The sequence below is a fragment of the Macaca fascicularis genome, chromosome X, assembly GCF_037993035.2.
Source record: "Macaca fascicularis isolate 582-1 chromosome X, T2T-MFA8v1.1".
In the NCBI taxonomy this organism is placed as follows: Eukaryota; Metazoa; Chordata; class Mammalia; order Primates; family Cercopithecidae; genus Macaca; species Macaca fascicularis.
The window spans coordinates 70932425-70951838 of record NC_088395.1 but is presented as its reverse complement, the minus strand read 5'-3'; the positions used below and the strand labels follow the sequence as shown (position 1 = coordinate 70951838).

Sequence of the window (19414 nt, the reverse complement as noted above, 5' to 3'; positions counted from 1 at the left end):
ATTGGTCTACAATTTTCTTTTTTTGTCATGTCTCTGCCAGGCTTTGGTATCAGGATGATGCTGGCCTCATAAAATGAGTTAGGGAGGATTCCCTCTTTTTCTATTGATTGAAATAGTTTCAGAACGAATGGTACCAGCTCCTCTTTGTACCTCTGGTAGAATTCGACTGTGAATCCGTCAGGTCCTCGACTTTTTTTTGGTTGGTAGGCTATTAATTATTGCCTCAGTTTCAGAGCCTGTTATTGGTCTATTCAGGGATTCAACTTCTTTCTGGTTTAGTCTTGGGAGGGTGTATGTGTCCAGGAATTTATCCGTTTCTTCTATATTCTCTAGTTTATTTGCATAGAGGTGTTAATAGTATTCTCTGATGGTTGTTTGTATTTCTGTGGGGTCGGTGGTGATATCCCCTTTATCATTTTTTATTGCGTCTATTTGATTCTTTTCTCTTTTCTTCTTTATTAGTCTTGCTAGTGGTCTGTCAATTTTGTTGATTTTTTCAAAAAACCAACTCCTGGATTCATTGATGTTTTGGAGGGTTTTTTGTGTCTCTATCTCCTTCAGTTCTGCTCTGACCTTAGTTATTTCTTGCCTTCTGATAGCTTTTGAATGTGTTTGCTCTTGCTTCTCTAGTTCTTTTAATTGTATGTTAGAGTGTCAATTTTAGATCTTTCCTGCTTTCTCTTGTGTGCATTTAGTGCTATAAATTTCCCTCTACACACTGCTTTAAATGTGTCCCAGAGATTCTGGTATGTTGTATCTTTGTTCTCATTGTTTTCAAAGAACTTCTTTATTTCTGCCTTCATTTCATTATGTACCCAGTAGTCATTCAGGAGCAGATTATTCAGTTTCCATGAAGTTGAGCGGTTTTGAGTTTCTTAGTCCTGAGTTCTAGTTTGATTGCACTATGGTCTGAGAGACAGTTTGTTATAATTTCTGTTCTTGTACATTTGCTGAGGAGTGCTTTACTTCCAATTATGTGGTCAATTTTGCGATCCTTTGGAGGAGAAGAGATGCTCTGGATTTTAGAATTCTCAGCTTTTCTGCTCTGGTTTCTCCCCATCTTTGTGGTTTTATCTACCTTTGGTCTTTGATACTAGTTACCTACAGATGGGATTTTGGTGTGGACATCATTTTTGTTGATGATGATGCTAACGCTATTCCTTTCTGTTTGTTAGTTTTCCTTTTAATAGTCAGGTCCCTCAGCTGGAGGTCTGCTGGAGTTTGCTGGAGGTCCACTCCAGACCCTGTTTGCCTGCGTATCACCAGCGGAGTCTGCAGAACAGCAAATATTGCAGAACAGCAAATATTGCAGAACAGCAAATATTGCTGGCTGATCCTTCTTCTGTAAGCTTCATCCCAGAGGGTCACCTACCTGTATGAGGTGTCATTTGGCCCCTACTGGGAGGTGTCTACCACTTAGGCTAAACAGGGTTCAGGAACCCACTTGAGGATGCAGTCTGTCCTTTCTCAGAGTTCAAACACCGTGCTTAGAGAACCATTGTTCTCTTCAGAGCTGTCAGACAGGGATGTTTAAGTCTGCAGACGTTTCTGCTGCCTTTTGTTCAGCTTTGCTCTGTCCCCCGAGAGTTGGGCTCTAGAGAAGCAGCAGGCCTTGCAGAGTTGCAGTGGGCTTCACCACGTTTGGGCTTCCTGGCAGCTTTGTTTACCTACTCAAGTCTCAGCAATGGCAGACACCCCTCCCACTGCCAGGCTGCTGCCTTGCAGGTTGATCTCAGACTGCTGCGCTAGAAGTCAGCAAGGCTCTGTGGGCGTGGGACCCACTGAGCTAGGCATGGGATATAATCTCCTAGTGTGCCGTTTGCTTATACTGCTGGAAAAGTGCAGTATTTGGGCAGGAGTGTCGCAATTTTCCAGGTACAGTCTGTCATGGCTTCCCTTAGCTAGGAAATGGAAATCTCCCACCCCTTGCACTTCCTGGGTTAGGCGATGCCCCACCCTGCTTTGACTTGCCCTCCATGAGCTGCACCTACTGTCCAACCAGTCCCAATTAGATGAACCAGGTACCTCAGTTGGAAATGCAGAAATCACTGTCTTCTGTGTCGATCACACTGGGAGCTGTAGACTGTAGCTGTTCCTAATCAGCCATCTTAGAACGGAAGAGACTGTGTAATTTTTAAAGAAAAGAGGTTTAATTGACTCACAGTTCTGCAGTCTGTAGAGAAACCATAACACAGGCATCCGCCTCTGGGTAGGCCTCAGACAGCTTACAATCATGGCATAAATTGTAGGTGAGGAGCAGGCATCTCACATGTTTGGAGCAGGACCAAAGAGGTGCCACACACCTTTAAACAACCAGATCTCACAAGAATTCACTCATTATCATGAGGACAGTACCAAAGGATGGGGCTAAACCATTCATGAGGAATTCACCCCCATGATCCATTCACTTCCCACCAGGCCCCACCGCCAGCATTGAGTATTATATTTCAACATGAGATTTGGGTCGGGACAAGTATCCAGACTATGTTACCTGACTATTCTCAAAGTGATGGACATATTCATCCTTATATGTCCTCTTGTAGACCTACATGAACATTTCTTTGGGCCCATTTTCAGGAATAGAATTGCTGAGTCGTAGGAAACATATATGTATATTTTTTTGATTAAGTAGTTCCAGATTGCCCTTCTGAATGACCCCACCTGTCTGTAACCCCCTGGTTATAGTGGATGAGGATTCCTATATGCCTTCAACCCTACCAACACTTGGCATTTTCTTGCTTTCTAGTTTTTGCAAATCTTGTAGTCTTAAAGCAATATCTTATTTTAATTTAACTTTATTTTATTCCCAATGTTTTGAGCTTCTTTTCATGGTTGTATGCTTCTGGGATTGTCTCTTACGCAACTTGCCTGTTCTTATGCTTCATATATTTTCTTTTGGGGCCTCTTTTTCTTGTTGAGTTACAAAAGTCCCTTGTATATTCTAGATAATAATTCCTTGTTAGTTTTAGGAGTTGCACCTATTTTCTCCCATTCTGTTATTAATTTTTAAAAAGTCTTTCCCTGTTCATAGATCCAAGGTACTCTGCATTTTCCAATAACTTTATAGTTTTATGTAAAAGTTACATATAGATGCATCTAGAATCTAGTTTTGTATATGGTGTTAGGTAGGGATATGGCTTTATCTTACTGCGTGTACTAATACTGTTTCCCCAACACATCTAGTAAATACTCTTTTGTCTGTCAATTTGTAGTGCCATGTTTATGCTCTGTTAGACTCCCATTTTTCACATCAGTCTGATTTTGAGCTCTGGTCCTTTTCCATTGGTTTATTTTTCTGTTTTTGCAATAGTACTAGAGGTTTTTGTTGTTGTTGGTGGTGGTGGTGGTGGTGGTTTTTTTTCCCCACAGCTTGGAGTATGTTTTAATACCTAGTACAGCAAATCTTACCCTCTTTACTTTGTTTTAAGTTTGATTTAGCAATTTGTGGGGTTTTGTTCTTCTATGTAAATTTAGAATAAGTTTATTAGAAAATCCACTTTGAAATATGATTGAAATTGTATTGAATTTATAGATTAATTTGAGGGATAATTGCCATTTTTATTTTATTAAGTTGTCCTATCCAAGAGCATAGACATTATTTCTTTAGATTGTATTCTATATCCTTCATTAGACTTTTAAAGTTTACTCTGTAAAGGTCTTGTATATGCTTGGTTAATTAAGCTAATTTCTAGATTCTATATAATTTTTGTTGCCATCATGAATGGTATTTTTATGTTTTCTAAGTGGTCATTGCTGGTGTAGGAAAATGTTATTGACTTTTGTAGGTTGATATTATATTTGGTATCCTTGTTGAACTCTTTTATATTAGCTCTGAGAGTTTGGTTGATTCTTTTCTTTCATTTTTTTTTTTTCTGGTTGAATGATTACCTTCTCTGTAAGTGGTGCCAAATATAGAACTTCCCTTCTGATCCTTGCATTTCTTAATTCCACGCCCCCTTTCCTCATAGTATTTAGCCACGATATTTAAAACAGTAGCAGTGATAGAGTCAAGTTTGTCGTGTTCATGATTTTAAATTAATGCAGTTAGTTTCTTCATTATTCATAACATTCTTTGTAGGTTTTTTGTATATAATTTTTACCAAGTTAAGGATGTTTACTTTTATTCCTTGTTCACTAAGGATTATCATTATAAATAGAATTAAGCTATATTAAATGCTGCTTTTTCTGTATCAATTGAGATAAAGCATATAATTTTTCTGTTTAGTCTTGCTGATATATTACATTGACATTTTCTGATGTTGAACTCCCCATGCTTTCTTGTGATAAACTGCACTTGATCAAAATGTATTTTTAAAAATATACTGTTGGATTCATTAACATTATTTAGCATTTTTTGTGTCTATATTTCATAAATGAAATAGCCCTAAACTTTCTTACTTTATAATTGTCTTTATTTGATTTTAGAATCAAGATTAAATTGCCCTCATAAAATGGACTGAGTAACTTTATTTTTTTTCCAGTGACCGGAGTCAATTGGATAAGGTAGTAATTAATTATATTTTGGAAGTTCGGTAGAATAAACCTATAACGTCATCTGGACCTGAGGGTTTTGTTAGGGAAAATCTTTGACTACCATTGCCATTTTATTTTTTTCTTGATATTTAAAAATATTTCTTGTAAGTTTTCCAATTTATTAGCATATTGTTTTTCATAATACTCATAGTTTTAACTTTTTATGTTTTCCCTTTTTCATTCTGTATTTTATTTGCATCTTTTCTCTTTTTTAGCAACGATCTATCCTATTAACCTTTTGACATAATTAAATTCTGGTTTGTTAATCTTTTCTGTTCAGGCTGTGTGTGTGTATCTGTGGAGGAGGATTCTCTGGTTTTAAATTTCTGTCCTTTACCATCTTATTTCTCTGTAATTTTGCTATTTCCATTACATTGCCTGTTTAACTAGTATGTCGTTAACCTTTCTCATTTCATGATAAACTTACTGCTGTACATTTACTACTTAGTTCTTGTTTAACTCCGTCCTACAAATTTTTATTTGTGTTTTTATTATCATTCACTTTTAAATCTTTTTTAGTTTCCTTTCTTTTTTCTTTTTAACTCAAGGTTAATTTAATAATAAGCTATTGTGTTTTCAAACATTTGTTAAATTTTGGCTATTATTTTGTTATTAATTTCCAGTGCTATTGCATTGTGGTTGGAGAGCCTAAACTGTATGATATTCAACGTTTGGAATTTATTGATGTTTCATTTACGGCTGTAATCATGGTCTCTTTTTGGAATTTTTTTTTTGTTGTTGTCTTGAATGTTCGATTTGTTGGATATAGAGTTCTACTCGGTATATAATAGCTTGAGTTTTTTAGTTGTAATGTGTAAGTGTTCTGTATCTTCATTTGATTTTTTTTTTTTTTTTTTTTTTGGTCTGCTTGACCTATCAGTTCCTAAGAAGAGTATTAAAGTATCCATATGCACTTGTTCCTTTTCTCTTTGCAGTTCTGCTAGTTGCTTGATATACTTTGAGACTGTATTATACAATATGTTTATATTTATGATGGCTATATCTTCTTGTCCTATTGATTTTTGTCATGTAAATTCTATTTAGTCAGATATTGAGACTGCTACCTCAGCTTTATTTTAGTTTATATTTGCCTGGCATATCTTATTATTTTCAGTTTGTCTGTGACTCTAAAGTATATCTCTTCTAGTATGAATATTGTTGAATCTTTTGTTTTAGTCTGTGTCTTTCTTTTAATTGGTAAGTTTAATTCATGTACATTTATTGCAATTACTTTTATATTGGGATTTAATTCTGGCATTTCTTTTTATGTGTTTTATTTATGGTACTCCTTTTTTTGTTTTGTTTTGTTTTGTTTTTCTCCTTTTCTGTTTTATTCTATTCTTGCCCTGTAATGTAAGATCTATCTTCATGTTATTTACCCTTACTGATTTTTTTACACATACAATAGCTGTACCTTCTTCCAACAAGATAAGTACCTCAGCAAGCTCTCAGGTTCTATATAGTTTCCAGTTATACATACCTCATCTTGTAAACTTTGTCTAGAATTTTTATCTTTTCTAGAATACAGGTTTTCCTCTCACTTTCATAGTTTTTCCAGTGCTGATTTCAGAAAAGGTAATACGGATCATACTAGTTTGCCACCTTGGTAGGAACTGGAAAAACTCAAGTTTTGTAGCAAATTAACAGCATTTATCTTGCTTTGAATGGCCCCACTTCAATCACAGGTTGTGAGTTGGTAACTTAATCAGTATTTTTTACTCCAATAACAGGTAGAAAATGTGAAATTGGTGGATCGTTATGTGAGTAAGAAACCAGCTAATGGGATTCTTTATCTTACTGCAACCCACCTGATCTATGTGGAGGCTTCTGGTGCAGCCCGGAAAGAAACATGGGTATGTTCATGAGAAGAAGTATCAAAGGGTCTTAAAGAGTTGTGCATACATGCTGTCTATATGGTAGTTTCTTGAAATTTCAAGTATAATTTTTAAATTGCTGTAAAACCTTTTCTTCAAAGGACCTATTGTAATAATCTTTTTGTGGTCTGAATTGTATTACTCCTCTTTTTTCAAGTTATTGACTCTGGTCATCGTAGTCATTTTATTCTACATTGTAATATTCCTGGGGATTAGCTAAATTATTTTTAGGTAGAATAGTTTCTGCTAACTTCCTGAACTATGTTTGTAAGCATCTTGAAGTAATTTAAAGCCTGCTATCCATAAAATGTAGTTCAAGAACCAGCAGTATCTGTAGCATATGGGAACTTGATAAAAATGCAGAATGTTAAGCATAAGATTTTGAATTTATAAAAAGGGCTCAGGTTATGCTGATGCTAAGGCCTTATTGACTTTACCTTGGGCAGCACTAATTTAGACCATCTCTCTGTCCTAAGACAGGATTTTACCTAGGTAAAAGATTGAGATATATATATATGTGTGTGTGTGTGTGTGTGTGTGTGTGTGTGTGTGTGTGTGCATGCACAGGCATGTGTGTGTGTTTATTTTTACACCTGTAAGTAATGTTTTCTAATTACTTCAGCACCCCAACATTACTTTATGCCTTACCCATCCTAAAGATCATAATTTAATCTTAATCATTAGATTTATGCTTAGACCTCTTCATTTATAAGAAGTACAACATGCTTCTTTTATACAGCATAGCTTAGTGATTAAAGCTTTAGAGCCAGTCTGCTCAGGTTAAAATCCCGGCTTCAACATTTACTACTTTTGTAACCTTGGGCGAGTTGTTTAACTTTTCTGTGTCTCGCTTCCTTCATCTGTAAAATAGAGATAAAATAATACCTTGAATATTTTTAAAGAGTTTTAAAAAGTCAAGATACAAGAATTATAAAGTGAATGTTTATAAGTGCTTATAACAATGCCTGAAACATGGTAAATACTATCATAAAAGTATAAAATAAATTGAATTGAGTATGTATATGAAAAAAGTATCTTAATACCTCCTTTTAAAACTGAACTTTCCCCATATATATCTTGCTTTTTGTGCTGTGATGATAAGAATGTCAAAAGAGGAGTGAGAGCTGGGCTAGACTAAGCTCTGATGCTAACTGGCTGCGTAACCTTAGGCAAGTGATTCTTACTCTCTGGGCTTGTTTCTTCATCTGTAAAATGAGGTGGTTAGATTATATAATTAGTAAGGATTCTTGCAGTTCTAACAGTTTAGGAACCAGTTCTTTAGTACTGTGCCATGAGCCTATCTCCTATCTACCTGCATTTATAGACAGTACAGATGTCTCCAGATTTGTTCCTTTTGGGTATGATTTCAAATCCAGGGGACTGTATCTGGAATGGAGGACTTACACTATTTCTGATGTCAAAGGAGGCTTATTTACCCAATTAGGGAAGTTCTTCCCAGACTTAGTCTGCCTACCTTCCCCCGACCCTTCCCAGTTTCACCACAATTGTTTGCCTGGGCCCTGATCTCGATTATCAGTATTGTACTACCAAAACACACATCTCTCATGTTGACTGGAAGATCTTTGATTTTCTTGAGGTTGAATATATTAATTCATATTACATTTTGTAATACCTCCAGAACTGCCATGGCAGGACTTGAGTGTGACAAAACAGTTAAGATAAAAATTAATCATACCTGTGATCCCAGCAGTTTGGGAGGCTAAGGAAGAAGGATCGCTTGAGGCCAGGAGATTGAGATCAGCTTGGGCAACAAAGCAATACCTAGTCTCTACAAAAGTTAAAAAATTAGCCAGGCATGGTAGCACACAACTGTATTCTTAACTTACTTAGGAGGGTGAGGCAAGATGATCTCCTTTGAGCCCAGGAGGTTGAGGTTGCAATGAGTCATGATTAAGCCACTGCACTCTAGCCTAGGCAACAGAGCAAGACCCTGCCTTAAAAAAATAGAAAATTTATCCTAGGAATATCTGAATCATTTCCACACTTGCTCCATTCTTAGATGGTGGATATGATTGAAAGAGTTCATTGAAGAGATGACTTTTCCAAATAAATTAGGGACTGGGACATTGAGGTGGTGGGAGAGCAGAAAAGGCACTATTGATTGCAAGACCATTCCAGGCACAGGACAGGGAGTCTAGATAATGGAAAGAGCACATCCAGGCTCCATAGTTGCAGAAACATCAGATAGGGATAGGAGGAGAACATCAAAGATCAAAATGCAAAACCATGATTCTATGGCTTTGTGAATCAATTAAGAGATAATTAATATTATTTGGACACATTTTGTTTCATCAGTTCCCTTTCCCTGCATTTCTTTGCTGGCATCAGCATGAACAGAAGTAATCATCCTACATTCTTTGCTTTACTGTCACTAGAGTTTAAAATGTAGAGGAATAGTTCCTCCTTAACATTTCTAGTTAAATCCTTATTCCAGAACTAGAGTTTTTAGAATTCCCAGAGAAGAATCCTGGCCTTATATGGACTGCTATGGTTCAAATTCTGTTTGTGCCACTTCTTGGCTATATGATATCTGAAGAGGAATTCACTTCTCAGAGCTTTGTTTTTTTCATTCCTGAAATAGGATGATTACATGTCAAATGGCTCTTCTTAAATAGCTAATGGTCATGGACTACTTTGTTTATAATAAAGCACAATACCAGCTATTAATAACTATCTTAATTAGTAATTTGATATAAGAAAAGAAATTCTTATTTTCCTCTGTAACAATTATTCTGTGATTGTGAACTCTCTCACAGCATGCTAAAAGTCATCTATTCTGAGCTGATCAACCAAAATTGTCCCACGACTTGGTAATCTTGTATCCTGAAGGAGAGAGAAGTTTTCTAACACTGCAGTCTGCTTCTTGTTGCTTTACCACTATTATGCTTTAGTTCTATTTGAGAGAACCCCAGTTGTGTCTTACAAAGAATGGTTGTAGGCTATAGATGTAGCCTACAGATCTGGTCATGCTGTTACCATTACGGAGAGTCAGGAATACTGATAGTGATAAAGATATTGCACATCTGTATGTATACGCTGCTTCTTTTATGTTTTTCAGATTGCACTCCATCACATTGCCACCGTGGAGAAGTTACCCATCACTAGCCTGGGCTGTCCCCTGACCCTCCGCTGCAAGAATTTCCGGGTGGCCCACTTTGTTTTAGACTCTGACCTTGTGTGCCATGAGGTTTATATTTCACTGCTCAAGCTTTCTCAGCCAGGTGGTTGTGATAGTATTTTTATCTAAAACCATTTTAATGTTTTTCCAAAATGGCATAATGGAAAGATCAGGGCTATGGAGTCAGAGGAGTGTTTGGATCTGGACTCTACCCCTTATTAGCTCCATTATATTTGGACAAGTTATATAACCTCTGAACTCATTTTCTTTACCTGTAAAAGTAAGGAGAGTAAAAGCTCTCCAATGGGGGTTGTTTTGAGCCTTGAATACCTTCATGTATTAGTATATAGTAGATGTTTAGTAGATATTTTCTTCTCTCTCCCTCCCTCCTTTTAAGTATCAACTTGTGAATGTTTCCTCAGTTCAGGAAGGAAGACTGCTGTGGAACAAAATTTGTTTCCTGTTGTCCTGCAGACTTTTTGTTTGGCCCACGATGTCCACCCCTACTTTTAATTCCATCTAGAAGACTAAAGCAGTTCATCAAAGTCCTCATTAATGTAGGACTTAATGCTTCCTCCAGCTTCACCCTTTCATTCCCCATCCCCCACCCCTGGCAATTAACCGTCAGCTTCCTCTGATTTTAGTCTTTGATTTTAATCATGCTCTTACATTTTCTCCCCTATTTTTCCCCTATTCCCCCAAAATAATTCCTCAATATTTGCTGATTTTTATGGATAAAGTTACCTGCTGGATGACCCAGCATTTTACAAGTCTCTGATAGGCTCCATTCATCTCTGGAGAAGTTGTTGCCACATAAATTAGTCAAATGAGTTATTTGATTGGATGCTGTATCTTGTGAAGGGAGGAAGCAGGACTGACAGAGAAAAGAGAGGAAGTGGCCATTTATAAGTCAGAAGTTGCTGTTGGCCTGACAAGTAGAATGCAAAAACATTGTTGAAGATGTGTGCAACATGTTACAATAAGCAGTACTGTTAGGACATGGGAGCCCAGTTAAAAACTTTTGGTAAGGACTCTTTTCCTAACATGTGAAACCCTGAAGCCTCAGTTCAGTCAATTATCCAGCATTCTTTTTTTTATAGGAAGCCAGGCAGAAAGATCCCACTTTGTATTGATACCACAAAAAATTAAAACATTTTTTGAAAGAACCCAAACAGTATTCCAGTTTTTATTCCTTACATAAGGGCAAACTTGCACGCATCACAGTCTTTTTCTGGGACTGTTTGACAAACATTCCCTTTGGGAAAAGGAAATCTAGCGTTTATTTGCATTGTTTGATGATTTTTAGGTTTCATTCATCATTTTGTTTTCCATGCCTATCTCTCTTCTCCAGCATTACCTGAAGACCTTTATGCTTTTTCTTATAATCCCAAATCTTCAAAAGAGATGAGGGAAAGTGGATGGAAACTGATTGAAGCAATATCAGACTTTGGGCGTATGGGAATACCCAACAGATACTGGACCATAACAGATGCCAACAGAAACTATGAGGTAATTTTGTCCTTGTTGTTTGCCTTTTGGTGCATTCAATTAAAATGGCAGAATATCAGGAAACAAGATTTTGAAAAAAGAGAGAAATGATTCATAATCCTTCTCTCCTTTCCATTCAACATTCAGCCATTCAACAAACATTTATTGAGTACCTACTGTGCAATAGGGACTGAGTAAGAGATCTCATGGCCTAAAGCATAGGGTGCTATGTGAGCATAGGTGCAGGGCATGAAAATCAACCTAGGAAGCCAGAAACAGCCTGATGCTTTGCGGAGTAGCCTTGTGAAGGCTAATTTACTTTTAACATTTTTTATTTTTAATTGTTATGGATATATAATAGTTGTACATATTTATAGGGTACATGTGATGTTTTTATATAGGCATACAATATGTAATGATCAGATCAGGGTAACTGGGGTATCCATCACCACAAGCATTTATCATTTATTTGTGTTAGGAACATTCCAATTCCATTTTCAGTTATTTTATTATTATTATCTGTAGTTGTCCTGTTTTGCTGCTGAATACTAGATCTTATTCCTTCTATCTAACTGTATTTTTGTACCCATTGAGGATCCTCTTTTTATCACCCCACTCCACTACCCTTACCAACCTTTGGTAACCATCATCTATCCATGAGTTCATTTTTATTTTTTTGCTCGTACAATATGTGAGTGAGGTTATGCAATATTTGTCTTTCTATGCTTTGTTAATTTCACTTAATATAATGTCCCCCAGTTCCATCCATGTTGTTGCAAATGACAGGATTACATTTTTTTGTGCCTGAGTAATATTCCATTGTGCATATATACCACAGTTTTCTTTTCTTTCTTTTTGAGACAAGGCCTCACTCTGTTGCCCAGGGTAGAGTGTAGTGGCATGATCATAGCTCACTGTAGCCTCAATCTCTGGGCTCAAGTGGTCCTCGCATCTCACCCTCCCATGTAGCCAGGACCACAAGCATCCACCCCCATGCCTGGCGAATTTGTTTCATTTTTTGTAGAGATGGGGGTTTTGAACTTTTGGGCTCAAGCGATCCTCCCTCCTTGGCCTCTCAAAGTGCTGAGATTATAGGTGTGAACCACCACGCCTGGCCAGTAGTGGCTATATGATTTACCTTCCTACCAATTGTGTATGAAGATTTCATTTTCTCCATATCCTCACCAGCATCCATTATTGCCTTTTTGATAAAAGCCATTTTAACAGGTGAAATGATAACTTATTGTAGTTTTGGTTTTCATCTTTATGATGATTATTGATGTTGAATGTTTTTTCATATACTTGTTGGTCATTTGTATGTCCTCTTTTGAGAAATGTCTATTCAGATACTTTCTCCATATTTAATTGGATTATTTGTTTTCATTCTTTTGAGTTGCTTGGGCTCCTTATATTTTCTGGTTATTAATCCCTTGTCAGATGGGTAATCTGCAAATATTTTCTCCTATTCTGTGGGTTATCTTTTCACTTTGTTGGTTGTTTCCTTTGCCATGGAGATTTCTAGCTCAGTGTTATCCCACTTGTCCATTTTTGCTTTGGTTGGTTGCATATGCTTTTGAGGTCTTACTCGAGAAGTCTTTGCCCAGACCAATATCCTGAAGTGTTTCTCTGCGTATGGATGTCCAGTTTTCCCAGAACCATTTATTGAAGAGACTCCTTTCCCCCAAATATGTGTTCTTGGTGCCTTTGTTGAAAATGAGTGAACTGTAAATGTGTGGATTATTTCTGAGTTTCTCTCCTAATTTATACAGGGGGAGAAGGAAGGAGGTCAGGAAGTGAAACCATATCATAAAGGGCTTCATGGCCAAATTAAGGAATTTGAACTTTATCATGAAGACAGTTGTGAGTCACAAGAGTATTTACGCTTAAAAGGAACATATGTATATTTGTGTTTTAGAAAGATAACTGTTATTAGTGTGGAGAATTTGTTTGCTGGAGCTAAGAATGCAGAAGAATGATATGTGAAGTTATGAGAACCTGAACTAAGGCAATGGCTGCATATGGAGAGAAGGAGATGGTTTTGAAAGATATTTAGGTGGTAGAATTGAAAGCAACTGGTGACAGATCAAATGTGACTAGAAAAGTGGAGGAATTTAATATGCATCCCAGCTTTCCTGGTTTCTGGCTGTGATGACCAATGAGTAGTGGTGATGTTAACAAAGATAAGGACCACAAGAAGAGGGACAGATGGTATCTTCAATTTTACACTTGATTTCAAGGTGATTAAACAGATATCAAGTATTTGATTTCAAACATTTGGGTCTGGATCTCAAGAAAGAGCTCTGGGCCAAATATGGACATCTGGGAATGTGTTGGAGGTCCCAAAGACCGTTCCTCAGGTTTTGTGATTTACTAGGAAAATTCATAGGACTCGGCGTATAGTCATACTTATGACTGTGATTTATTACAGTGAAAGGATACAAAGCAAAAATCGGCAAAGGGAAAAGGTTCAGGGGAGAAAGTCAACAAAACTGGAACAAGCTTCCAGAGTCCTCTCTCAGCAGAGTGACATAGGACACACTGAATTCCTCCAGCAGAAATTGTGACAACACTTATGAAATGTTATCTACCAGGATGCTCATTAGAGGCAAAGTGCTCAGGGCTTCTATTGGGACCTGCCCACATAGGCAAGTTCTGCCTAGTGTATGCCAGAAGTCCAGATGTCCAGAAGGAAAGCAGGTATTCAGAATAAGCCACATTGTACAAACAGTTTTAAACACAATGCAAGTAGGCCTTTCTAAGGGTAGTCTGATGGTTAATATTGTCAATTTGATTGGATTGAAGTATGCAAAGTATTGTTTCTGGGTGTGTCTATGAGGGTGTTACTAGAGGGGAGATTAACCTTTGAGTCAGTGGACTGGGCGAGGCAGACCCACCCTTAATCTGGGTGGGCACCATTCCCTCAGCTGCCAGTGCAGCTAGAAAAAGCAGGCAGAAGAAGGTGGAATGAGCAGACTTGCTGAATCTTCCGGTCTTCATCTTTCTCCCATGCTAAATTCCTCCTGCCCGTGAATATCAGACTTCAAGTACTTCGGCTTTTGGATTCTTGGACTTACACTAGTGGTTTGCCAGGGGCTCTCAGGCCTTCTGCCACAGACTGAAGGCTGCTCTGTCGGCTTCCCTACTTTAGAGGTTTTGGGTCTCGGACTGATCCACTACTGGTTTTCTTGCTCCTCAACTTTCTGACGGCCTACCGTGGGACTTTACCTTTTGATCGTGTGAGTCAATTCTCCTTAATAAACTCCCTTTCATATATACATATATCCTATTAATTCTCTCCCTCTAGAGAACCCTGACTAATACAGGTAGCAATCAGGCCTGCTAGGATAATTTTTCTGCAGAGAGAGTCGTTGGTGTTTAAGTGATATCCCTGAATTGTTCATCTTTAACAGTGTTTTTACTATCATAGTAAGACTGTAATTGCAATGACTTTCTGGTAACATAGCTTTGAATGTCTACTAGGTATGGGGATTGATGAGCTGTGACTTCGCAGGGTCATCTGTGAGGTGACTTGTTAGGGTCATGCTTGAGAGGAATGAGTAGAGATTGGAAGTAAAATCTGTCCACCTCAAATGTGTGTCTGAGTCTTCCAAAGAAGGTCTGAAATATTCTTGTTGGTCTTTTGATGTGTATAACCTTCTAAGCTGAACGGGGAGCTCCATTTATTTTTCTTTGTATGACTGTCTTCTCCAAAGTTTAAGTCCGGGTAAGGGGGTGGGTAGAAAACATTTTTAAATGGTCTATATTTTGGGGACATTGATTTTAATGAGTTACATAGAGCATTCTTGATCTTATCTACCTTTAACTTTTTTTTTTATTTTTGCCAGTTCAGTTTATATTTGTTTCATGTGTTGTTAAATGTTTAGGGGTGTTCTTTACTTAGGGGAGTGATTAGAATTAATTTTGCAATGTCAGGTCTGTGGTGTTATAATATTTTGTCACTGTCTCTTTGGAAATATGTATTTTGGTAACCACTAAAAGCTGATAAACTTGAGAAAATATATCAGTCTTTTCATAGAGTAAGTCACACCTAAAATGTCAACACCTCCAACCCCTAGACTAGTGGTTTAAAGGCCATTCGGATATGAATACTAGGAACCTAGTATGCAGTTTACATATATAACTTTTTCCCTTGCTAGCAACAGGCTGGAATTCGCAATCACTCAAGCATTAACTAGCTGGTATTTAATCATCTATTCCTCAGAAATAGAAATGAAAATATCCTTGGTATAAAAGCTTTTCCAAGTATGCTGTTATTTTCTAGAAAGGAAGGGATTGAGACATATAAAAACAAAATGTACTTTTAGAATTAGAATAACAAAATTCATAGAAACACATATAAAACCCCATCTTGAAATTCCTGCCTGTGCCCATCAGAGCAAAAACAATAACTGTAAACAAGTAAATTAATATGAACAGATGCAAATATGAAGCAGACAGGTGAAGGAGGAGAAAATATGATGTACTCTTTCATAAACTGCCTACTAGATTCCTAGTGTTCATATCTGGATGGCCTTTAAAACACTAGTCTGGGGGTAGAGCTGTTGCATTTTAGGTATGACTTACTCTATGAAAAGACTGACATATTTTCTCAAGTTTATCAGCTTTTAGTGGTTACCAAAATACGTATTTCCAAAGAGAGAGTTATATATAAATATATATTTATATATATTGTGTTTATTTTCTTTTAGATATGCAGCACCTACCCTCCTGAAATAGTGGTTCCTAAATCTGTTACCTTGGGAACGGTGGTTGGAAGTTCAAAGTTCAGAAGTAAAGAACGTGTCCCTGTGCTCTCCTACCTCTACAAAGAGAACAATGTGAGTTAAGCAAATTTCTCTAATGAGAATTATACTTGGCTCTGGAAGACCTGTTTTAAGTTTCATGCTGCCACTTAGTAGCTGTGTGACCTCAAGCAAGTTCCTTAACTTCTCTGGACTTTCATACTTCTGAAGTTTTTTGAGAGGATCTCAGGAGGGAATAATATATGTGTACCTTGTAAATTGTAAATTGTAAAATGTTATGCAGATATTAAGTGGCATTTTAGTGTGTTTATTTGGTTTTTTTTTTTCCTTTTCTATGGGATCCAGCTTGGTGGAAAGTTGTGAAATGACCGGAAATTAGTTGTATACAGGATTTTTTGGGACTGTGGCCTCCCGGTAGAATACAGATATCCTTGATACTTTCTTACTGCTTTTCATGTAATTTCAGGTAGTAGTAAGAAAGCACTTGACTTCTCTGTGTTTCAGTCCCCTTACTTATGTAGGAAGTGATAATATTTATCACCTCTTGTAATCACTCTGAGATCTGGGGTTAGACAAATAGGCAAGTTGTCAAGTGGGCAGCCATTCAAGTGCTAAAGAGTATAGTAATGCAATTGGGTGTCATACTATTGAAGTGAGTCGACCCCTTAAAAACCACATCAAAGTGTAATCAATTTCATTAACTAATCATTACCAGACATTCATGTTAAATAGTTACGTTGGTTTTGTGTTAAAGTGGCTTGAAATAAACCACCCTTCTGATTTGGCATTAACTTCTGAAACTAGTGAACCCTGTTCTCTTAAGACGCTGTAGATCTTTGCTCTATCTTGAATTCTGCTGCCTCTGCAAGCTTATGGTTTATGTGGGCAATATCACTGGGACTGTAAAAAGTGAGGCAGTTTCAGAAAAATAGCCCAGTATGTATCGAGAATAGAATTTCACTAAGGAAATACTCAACGATGTGATTTTCTTTCTTTCTTTTTTTTTTTCTGTAGTCTGATTTGCCAAGACTGGGTTAGTAATTAGAGCCACATGCCCAGAGTAGGCAGGAGGTTAAGCGCAATGTCAGTGGAGAATGACTTTAGAGTCACATTTCTCTTTGCTTTGGACACTATCTTAAGTTGGCTTAGCCTCTCCCTCTACTCATGGAACCTGGCCAGGGTCAAGGAAGATTTTTGACCATTTGTGTATATAATCACTCAACTGACACACTTTTTCCTTACAGGCTGCCATTTGCCGCTGTAGCCAGCCTCTCTCTGGATTTTACACTCGCTGTGTAGATGATGAGCTCTTGTTGGAGGCCATTAGCCAAGCAAACCCAGGGAGCCAGTTTATGTATGTTGTAGACACAAGACCAAAGGTATCTATTTGTCAGTGATGTCTTTGATATTTCTGCCTCTTGCAGTCTTCCTCCTCATATATTGAGACATGCAGTGTTATTGGGGAAGTTAGGTTTGTGTATGTGTGTTTATTACTTCGGACATTGTGTAAAATCATTTGGGGCTCCTTTTATAAGGTGGTCACTGACAAGTGAGGTTATGAGAGGGTAATTCGAACAACCCGGCTTTGCCACCGCAGTGTGACGTCATTTGGGGCTCCTTTTATAAGGTGGTCACTGACAAGTGAGGTTATGAGAGGGTAATTCGAACAACCCGGCTTTGCCACCGCAGTGTGACGTCATTTGGGGCTCCTTTTATAAGGTGGTCACTGACAAGTGAGGTTATGAGAGGGTAATTCGAACAACCCAGCTTTGCCACCGCAGTGTGACGTCATTTGGGGCTCCTTTTATAAGGTGGTCACTGACAAGTGAGGTTATGAGAGGGTAATTCGAACAACCCGGCTTTGCCACCTCAGTGTGACGTCCTGCATAGAAGGCATATTAGCATCCCTCATCTTTTTTACCAAGTCTATTCCTTAACCAGAATTTTCAGTATTCCCATTCTGGGGTCCAAATTTACTGTCCGAGAAAGAGCTTCAACTTAGACATTGGAAACTTACTACAACCAGCGTATTTTTTTTCTGTAAATGTGTTAGGTCACAGTAGTTTAATAATACTTTGGTTCTCCCAAAGCACCAGGGTTCACAAATTTTACTGCTATACGATTAACAAAAAATCTTTAGCTCATGTGGCAGTAATTCTTTTTTAGCATCTAGCACTGTTAGCTGGTTAAATTTTTTCCAGTTTACTACAGTGCAGTTTAAATCTTGGTCCCAGAGAATAAAAAAGACCAAGTTCATAAATTTGCCATGGATTTTGGCAGTGGACATGGATAGACCTAGTCAAATCCTTTGATCTTTCCAATAATTTAATACTGCATGATTTGTTGCAATGTGTTTTCTCAGGCTTTGTCTCTTTCAAATATGAACATTGCTGAATAGAGTGTCCTCATATTAACCTAAGTATCAGCTTACACTCCTCTCTGCATTAACTCCTTAACCTTCAACGTTTTGTCTAGCTCTATATGGGCTGTAGAAGAACTCATTGTGTCCCACAAAGAATAGATTCCCTATTCTTAAATGTTGTCCTTTTTACAAACAGCCCCAGAAAAAAATGATTTTGCTTATAATTTGGTATGTAAAGTGTGGCTGACTAAAAGGTTTCATTGCTGATTCTAGTGATTACTAAATTGGTGATTTTCATCTAAGCCTAAGCCAGATGGTGGTGACTTAAGAGTTGAGCAGTTGGATGTGCATGAAACCAGATAGTTGCCTTAGACAGCTTTCTGCCCCATCTTTGTGATCCCTCAGTGGCTATTCTCCAGAGCTACCTAGGACTGACTGAGCTCAGGAGAGAAAATAATTTCCCTTTCTGCTCAGGTCCATCCTTCAGTTTCTCAGAAGCTTGCTGTCTTGTTTCAACCATAACCACATCTGAAATTCCGCGATTGTAAAGAGTTTGATCGCGTCTGTATCTTTAAACATTAAATAATCTTAAAATAGTAAAGAGAAATATACCAAGCTTTGAAGGAACAAAACAGTTGGTGCCTTTTGTTCAAATCTAACACCCAAAAGCCCCTTTTATGTTCCATTTTCCTCTCTCCAATTTGAGCAAATTGAGACAGGCCTAGAAATATCTGGCATTCCCTCTCTTCTGGATGGCTAGATCTGTATTTTTAGTAGGAACTATATTATACTGACAAAATTTTATTCTAGGAGTCAGTCAAACCTGTGGTCAAATCCTGCTTTCAGCCTTTATTCATATCATCTTGGGCAAATTGGTTCATCTCTCTGAGCCTGTTTTCTTTTGGGGATAATATTAGTACCCACTTTGAGAGGCTGTAATGAGGATTAAATGAGATAATGTACATAAAGGATTTAGCACAGTGTCACGCATAGTAGGAGCTCAGTAAATATTACATTACAATAAATATTACATCTGACATTCTGCAATTGGAAAGAGTTTAATCGCGTCTGTATCTTTAAAGATTAAATAATCTTAAAATAGTAAAGAGAACAACAGCAGGCTTTTGAAGAAACAAAAGGGTTCTTGCCTTTTGTTCAAATCCAACACCAAAAAGCCCCTTTTAACAGGTTCCATTTTCCTCTCAGTTTGCCACCTGAATATTAAATAGGTATCTGTTACTCAGATCTGCCAGAC

The 19414-nt window shown here is 37.4% G+C and overlaps 1 protein-coding gene across 17 annotated transcripts in view; it reads left to right on the top strand.

Annotated features, from left to right (window-relative positions):
• The window catches only part of MTMR8 (myotubularin related protein 8), a 111437-nt gene that overhangs the window by 26328 nt on the left and 65695 nt on the right, over positions 1 to 19414 (top strand). For 7 of the 17 annotated variants that reach the window (XR_012429763.1, XM_074028854.1, XM_074028852.1 and 4 more), the window contains exons 2-6: positions 6264 to 6386; positions 9487 to 9649; positions 10898 to 11055; positions 15744 to 15872; positions 17042 to 17176. Coding sequence is in view for 16 of the 17 variants with exons in the window: in XM_074028854.1 (XP_073884955.1) it covers positions 6264 to 6386; positions 9487 to 9649; positions 10898 to 11055; positions 15744 to 15872; positions 17042 to 17176 (708 nt within the window). In the remaining variant the exon portion in view is untranslated. Of the gene's footprint in view, positions 1 to 6263; positions 6387 to 9486; positions 9653 to 10897; positions 11056 to 15743; positions 15873 to 17041; positions 17177 to 19414 lie in introns of all 17 variants that reach the window. The other 10 variants (XM_065538543.2, XM_065538541.2, XM_005593776.5 and 7 more) reach the window with 4 other exon arrangements.